This window comes from Photinus pyralis, unplaced genomic scaffold (assembly GCF_008802855.1).
Source record: "Photinus pyralis isolate 1611_PpyrPB1 unplaced genomic scaffold, Ppyr1.3 Ppyr1.4_LG1, whole genome shotgun sequence".
NCBI classification, from domain to species: domain Eukaryota; kingdom Metazoa; phylum Arthropoda; class Insecta; order Coleoptera; family Lampyridae; genus Photinus; species Photinus pyralis.
The window spans coordinates 6,524,323-6,532,273 of record NW_022170249.1 but is presented as its reverse complement, the minus strand read 5'-3'; the positions used below and the strand labels follow the sequence as shown (position 1 = coordinate 6,532,273).

The 7,951-nt window shown below is 37.3% G+C and overlaps 1 protein-coding gene across 1 annotated transcript; it reads left to right on the top strand.

Moving 5' to 3' along the window:
- Positions 1-4,956: 4,956 nt before the first annotated feature.
- Positions 4,957-6,075, top strand: LOC116169114 (uncharacterized protein F54H12.2-like). The gene has a single exon (XM_031485167.1). It carries the CDS (start codon positions 4,957-4,959, stop codon positions 6,073-6,075), a length of 1,119 nt encoding a protein of 372 aa, XP_031341027.1.
- The last annotated feature ends 1,876 nt before the right edge of the window (positions 6,076-7,951 follow it).

Below are 7,951 nucleotides of genomic sequence, written 5' to 3'. Positions count from 1 at the left end.
AAATGATATTTGGTTGTGGTGATTCTCACGTGTTGTCCCACTTTATATATAGGTCGAGTTTCTTTACCAAAACCCTTCGCGTAGAGGTTCTGCCAAACTTTCAAAATGTTTTCTTCGTTCACATCATCAGGCGCCATCTTGATCGAAGAATGATAGGATTTGTTATATGCAGACACCAAATCTTGTAGAACGTCCACGTATTTGAATGTGTTCTTATATGTAAAGTAGCGGTGCATTTTCGTCTTTAATGTGCGATTCAGCCGTTCGATTATGCAAGCTTTTACGTCGGGATTATGGGTTACATAATAATTTATATTGTATTTTTTAAAAAATTGTTGTACGCTTGCTGCCACAAACTCTTTTCCTTTATCAGTTTGTATATTTTCAGGTGTATTGTCACATTCTTCAAAAATGGACGAAAACGCCTCAATTATAGAATTTGCGGTTTTTTGCTTGAGAGGTCTTGCCCATGCTTTCTTACTGAATACGTCAATGACCGTTAATATGTAATTATAGCCTCTGTTGTTTTTCGCTAGGCTTCTCATATCACAAAGATCGGCTTGCCATAATTCAAACATGTTGTTAACTATGTATTTGTTGCGTTGAAATTTTCTTTTAACGGGCTTGTGCACAGTATATGCTTCTTGTTTTTGTAACCATGCTTTTACATCCTCAGTTGAATATCTATTTTTTAACGCTGAAGACAAGGAGGAAACTCCACCGAATCCGGCAGGATGTGAGGATCATAATATATGCTTTCCATCTACTTAAAGTTTAAAGGTTTTCCATCCGGGAATATGCAATCGTTTAGAAGTATTCCATCCACCTCGCTGTAGCCCACCAGAACTTTTGGAACGTTTTCTCGTATCCGGTTGCTTAAGTGCACTTCTCGTCCGTTTTGCGGTAACGTCTTGAACAGGGTTCACAGTAATTTTTGGGCGTTTCGAAATAATGTCTTCGGTTTTTACAACACTTTGTTTTTTGCCAATAAATTCTTGAGGAACATTAATTTCTTTTACGAAATCTGCAAACTGTCGGCCACCTTCTGGATTTGTTGATTGACGCGGTCTTACTGTGTCGTGTATTAAGTCAATAATATTCGATGACGGGATTACTTCGCCTTTTATTGTGACAATTCCTCTATTGTCCCATAAAATATCACCCGAAGCGTTGAGTATTCGTAGAAAACTTTCGGCTTTTTTCTTAAAAGTTTGTGGAATTGAGGCTATTATTTCATCTTCTGATATTCCTGTAGGCTTCGATTCAATTGCTATGCTTACAGGTTTTCGCATTTGTTCCGAAAAATGTAAATATTTCTGTAAAACTTGAGAATACTGTTGCCACTTTTCATATGAAGACAACTTAGAATTTAATACTTGTGACATTTCGTCATCAATTTGCGATAAAACATCGTCTTTCCTAGTTTCATTTGCTTTAATTCGCTGCATAAATTCCTGCGGTACGAGTAACATTTTCTTTGCGTGTTCCATGATTATTGAAAAAGACTTCCGAGTAAGCCGCCAAGTAACGGCCCTAGCACAAATGGCAAGAATGCACCTCCGTTTTGAATTAGTATCTGTTTCTTCTTTTTTATCTTTTCACGGGGCGTTACCATACGCCGTAAGATGGTTTTATGACGAGCGAGACTTCGCTTCTGATCAGCGGTCAAATCGACTTGTCCTTTTAAAGTGTTGTAAATACACTCACATATGCATTCAATTTGATTGTCGTCCAAACATTTTATCAACGCTAACCGTTCCTTTGGTCCCAATTTAGAGAGAGCACGAAGCAACTCGGAATGTTTCGTCAACTTTGAAACCATTATGAATGTACCAATTGCTCAAGATTCAAACCTTTAATACCCTTTTTTGGTATATATACCACACAAGCGCCATCTTCTTCAAATATCGATGTTCTATAGCGGAAAACATCCGGTGTACTTTGTTTTAAATCGAATAACAGATATCCGTGGGGTTTAGACGTTGCATCATTATACGCTTCTTCTAAAAATTTGGAGTTTTCAGGGCAAATTTGCCGCGTTAAATGCTTTATTTGTGCCCGATCTCGGGGATTTTTGAATAAAATAATGTAGTGTGCATTTAAAGATATATCTCTCTGTCCTTTTCCTTGATGAAATATGTTTTGGGTTAGAAAGAAAACACTGAGGTTACGATGATGACATCCTTTTGTAAAAAATGTCAACAATAGCTCCATTTGATTCACGCATTAAATCATCAATAATTATCAGTACAGGTTTTAAGCCATCGAAACTGGACATATCGGGTAAGCCTTGATGGAATTCAACACCTTTTAGATCTTCGTACAATGACTGCCATTCCCCGTAATGCCAAACTATTTTTTCAAACAGTACAGAGCAGATGTTTGTTATATTTTTTAGAAAGTTTACAATAAAATAACTCTTTCCCGACCCGCTTGGGCCACTTACAAGAGCGGAAAATGGATGAAGAAATTTATTTTCCATTGTAATGTCTCGAAGTATAACACCAAACTGATTAAAAGAATGTAGAACTTACATTTATATTTATTTACATTTATTTGTACAAGAAACTATCATCATAAGTTTGCATATAATCCTCTATCTTATCAATCACAAAATACGGATACTTATGGACTAACTCATGTATAACTAAAGGTTCATCAGTTAAATTTGTTAGCAAATCGTTATAACTCACATCTTTTTGCTGACGTCTATCCAGAATGTCCACAACTTTTTCTACAAAGTTTTTGAAAGGACAATCATTACCTTCCAAATAATTACCCAAATAATTAAGCTTCTGACGTAAGTAGTCTGCCATAGCGATCACTTTTTCCAGGGTGACGAGTCCCAAGTACAGTTCACAGTGGATTTCTTTCTTCGAAATGATACGCGAAGCTTTATATTTTCTGCAGCACCGTACATGAAAATCTTCTAGATCGAAAGTTTCATCTTCTTCCTCGCGCTTTACTGCTCCGACGATGTCTTCTAATTCGCTTAAAAAACTCTCGAAGGCACTCTTTGAAAAATATATGCTCCGATCCTTGCCTTGTATCTTGACACAGGGGCAATCTTCAAATACGTCTAGACCCACTTTCAGGATTTTGGATCCACTATTATTTAGATTAAATGTCGACTCACTGAGTAATTGCTGTCGTTCTTTATCCATAAACTTGTTATGTATGCGCTTACGGTCTTGTGTTGATAAACAGAAATCTTCGTGTCTGGGCACTGGATTATTGTAAGATGAGATGTTGTATTCCTTCATAACTTCCCTGCCGAATGCTCGGTGATCATCCTCTGTGTAGCAGAATTCTGGCGATGATGCAATAGGCTTGTAGTAATTGAGTGTCGTCGACAACTTTTCAGCAGTACCAGGATCTCTGGGGTTTGTTGATGGACGAGAATAAGGTTTGCTGTACGAAAACATAATCTGTAACGAAATGTAAAATTAGAAGACAATTGCAACAATTTAATTACCAATTAGAAAACAATTGCAACAATTTAATTACAATTATATCAAAAAAAACAGAGGCGATTGAACTTACTTGTAACTTTGAACTAGTACACTGACACAATATCACGTTGAACACTGAACTGAACACAAATGAGAACGAGTCGCAACCTCACCAGCTTTATAAACACCGCGTAACTGTAAATCTAATACGTCACTATAATCGCGAATTAAATTAAAAAGATGAGTCATAGTTGTGCAGGTGACGATGAGTCATGACGAGAACAAAAGAAAATGATTGATGTGGTGCCATAAAGACGACCACAAACACAAAAGATGTGGTTATTCATGCGGCAAACAGGTTTAGCGAGTATGAGTCATACTTGTGCAGGTGTCCTGAACAAAAAGAAAGCACTTATCCGCTCAACGTGAACTAAATGCCGTTCCATGTAACCGGAAGTAGAAACAAAAGAAATATTGACGTGGTGCCATAAAGCGACCCAAGAACAAAAGATGTGGTTATTCAGGGAAAACAGGTTTAGCGAGTTAAGAGTCATACTTGTGCAGGTGTCCTGAACAAAAAGAAAGCACTTATCCGCTCAACGTGAACTAAATGCCGTTCCATGTAACCGGAAGTAGAAACAAAAGAAATGATTGACGTGATGCCATAAAGACGACCACAAGAACAAAAAATGTGGCTATTCATGCGGAAAACAGGTTTAGCGAATTATGAGTCATGCATTTTAAACAATAGATCGTGTTTAAACAAGCGGAAAACCGGTTTTAGGAGAACAATAAAGCGTTCGGTAATGTTCTGAAGGGACCGGATTCTATTTTACCTGCTCTGATATAAAAATCTTATTTTCGGGGACTCGGAATTACTTGCGTTTTTACATTTGTACGTGCGTATTTTTCGAGTTTTTACGTGATCTTTGTGTTTGTGCTTTGTGTGTATTTTAACTTACATCATGTCGACGAACAACCATAACATTCAATTGCCGTTTCCGATACCTAGCTACGATCTGTAAGTACAAAACTTATTGTAAAATATTTACCATTTAACAGCTGTTTATTTGAAGGAGTGACACCGATTCTGAAGATGAAGACATCTTCGATCGTCAGACGGTGGTAATCGACATTAATGATCGAAACGAAGATTTGGAGCTTGAAATCCCCAATGGATTTTTTACTGAAGAGCGGGAAGAGTGATGTAATATGTACAAAGCGAAATAGTACATTGCAAATAAACGTAATGAAAAACTTATTTTATACACATTTCATGTCCAGCTCCTATTTTAGAATGTGAACTTTTTTTCGATTTCATATTTCATGCCAACTTTTTCAAGGTCACTTTTTTTGGAGTGTCACGTTTCATTTTCAAGGTCAGCTCGGTTTTTGGCTCAAATTTCATTTGGTGTCAAATTACATTTTGAAGGTTAACTTTTTTTCGGGCTCATATTTCATTCCCAACGGAAATGGAAATGATTACCTAGATCTAAGTCACACAATGCTCTACGTTACGGCGAAAATTGTAAAACAAGATGACACGCACTTGGGTGCTGACGATGTGGTAGCTCCTGTTAACAATTGGCTGCATACATTGTATAGTCAAGTGGAAGTATGCTTGAATCAGAAATTAGTGTCACCACCAAGCAATACTTATGCGTATCGTGCATACATTGAAACTCTGTTAAATTATGGCTCTGAAGCTAAAACAACTCATCTGGGGTGTTCCTTATGGCATAACGATACTCCAAAGCAAATGGATACATTAACAGCTGATAACAAAGGTTTCGCTATTCGTCAAAATACCACAAAGCTCGGTAAAATGGTGGAAATGGTTGGTCATGTGCACGCTGACTTATTTAATCAAGAAAAGTTTCTCATAAATGGAGTTGAAATGAAAGTAAAATTTGTTCGAACAAGAGACACCTTTAGTTTAATGGCTGCTGCTGGTTCAACATACAGAGTGAAAATTGTGGATGCCAGTTTACTGGTTAGAAGAATGAAGATTAATCCTGTAGTTCTTCTTGCGCACACAAAAGCATTAGAAACCACTGCAGCCAAATACCCTATTACTAGATCGGATGTGAAGGTGCTAACGATTCCCGCAGGTGTGCAACGCAAATCGTTGGATAATGTCTTCCTTGGACAACTACCAAAACGCTGCATAATTGGTTTTGTGTCGAATAGAGCGTTTAACGGAGAATACGCTTCCAATCCCTTCAACTTTCATCATTACAAGATTAATTATATGTCTCTGTACATTGATGGGCAGCAAATTCCATCAAAACCGTTACAACCAGATTTCACTCAAGAAGGATTATACGTAAGGGCCTACCACACTTTATTTTCTGGAACTGGAATACATTTTTTGAACGAAGGAAATAACGTATCACGTTTAGACTATCCGCACGGATACTGCCTAATGACTTTCGATTTAACGCCGGATTTATCCGCAAACGCCACAACTCATTGGAACTTGGTAAAGAACGGTTCTCTTCGTATCGAAGTTGGTTTCCAAGACGCGCTGACTGAGATGGTGAATTGTCTCGTGTACGCAGAATTTGACAACGTTATTGAAATTGATAAACATCGAAATGTCATCGCAGACTTTAACATTTAAAAAAGTTTCTTTTGACGAGTCCCGGAATACAGTGCGTTACATAATTGCATGGCCACATGCTCATCATCAAGCTAGAAAAGGACCTTGGATGCAGTACGCCAGGGATACCGTACGTTTCCAAAGACGCATTCATCAACTTGATTACATCATTTCCCCTGTGTTGGAAAAAAAGCTACTGCGCATGACAGAAGGGATAAAATTATAATACTTTATTACGGATCCTCAGTTTATTAGAAAATGTTTCATGTGATGGATGCCTACGTTGATTTTCAAGGATTCCGCGGAAGCTTAAAGGAATTCATTCCAAAAGAAATATCTATCGTTTCGTCGGAGGGGCCTAGTTGCACAACTCTACTGATGAAGCCGCCCGTCAATTATACTGTAACCTCAGCGATGAAAAAAGAAATCAAATTCTTGGAAGACTGTTATGGCTTGAAATGGAATTCCGGGTACATTAGATACGAGGACCTTGAAGAAGAACTACGTACGTTACTGCAACCGTTTAATAGAATATACGTAAAGGGCGTGGAGAAACAGTACTTGTTAAATTTCCTTGACAAGTTTGTAATTAATTTAGAAGACGTGGGATGCCCTTCGCTAAAGAAGTTAAAGAAAAGTCATAGCGGTGTAAGGTGCCTCAATCATGTGGAGAACACGCTTATGTGCGCTCAAGAAAATGCCTTAATATTACACGAGTGGGCACAAATTGATTCAACAAATGAATACCCTAGAACTTCAACGAGCGTTGAATCTGATTCAGAAGAAGGCTGCGCGTGCTGTTTTCGCATCAGATGAACTTATACGAGCAAGTGTACGTCGGCCATTTGCTGCAATTGTCAATACAGATGTTTCAACACGCACAGGGCAACACTGGAACGGAATTTACATAGATGAAGATGGAAATGGAGAATATTTCGATTCATTCGGACGACCACCTACCGGATTACATTTAAAATTTTTGAAAAAACACGACCTTTAATTCGCGCGTGTTGCAGCATCCTTTATCAACTTATTGTGGACAATATTGTTTAATGTATTTAGTTTTTAAGTTTAATAATTTATCACTTAAGGAATTTGTAGATATGTTTAATAATGATTTAGAATGTAACGATGATATAATTGATTTATTGTATAATATGACTTTTTATAAGGTGAATCTAATTGATTAATAAAAGTCTAAATGTATTTCCGCATTTTTATTTAAAGGTAGGAAAGTTACAAGAAAGGAACCTACGGTAAGTAAACAATACTGATTGTTATAAAACGTCGCCATCGTCATCTTTAACAAAAGGTCTGCAGAAACAATTAACCCAGAACCTGTACCGCATTCATAGAAAACAGGTAATCCTAGCGTCCCAAAATGGTTTGCTTATTTTTCATTAATTTTGTATTCAAAAATTGTACGATTTAAGAAAAGTAAACAAATAGTACAATATAGGTTCATCAATGCACGCGTGTTCGAGGCTTAAGGTAACTGGTGAGGTTCCACAAAATCGGTCAGTAACCCTTTATGTCTTAAGTACCTACGAATTTCTGAAAATCGTAACCTGTTTTAAAAAAAAATGGGGGTGGATATTCTATTTAAGGGTTGAAATGCATTTCGTTATGTTAAAACGTTTTGTGTAATATCTGTGAGTGCGTTTTCTATTAAATTGAAATGGAGGCTGAACAAGAAGTGCGAAATCACCTCGCTGCCCTCGGGGAACTAGCTGTTCGCGTTGAGTGTGTAACAGCGAACGAAATTTTGTTAAATTTGACGGCTATGCAGTGTGAAGCAATTCCGGTTCAGAGATACAGTGTACCGACATTGCAAGAATTAACTATAAGAAGAATCATCAATGCCGAAGTACAACCAGAAATCTTACCACTCGTGCTT

Excerpts from the sequence above, each read along its gene's own strand:
- LOC116169114 (XM_031485167.1), top strand. The coding sequence starts at position 4,957 with ATGCTCTACGTTACGGCGAAAATTGTAAAACAAGATGACACGCACTTG.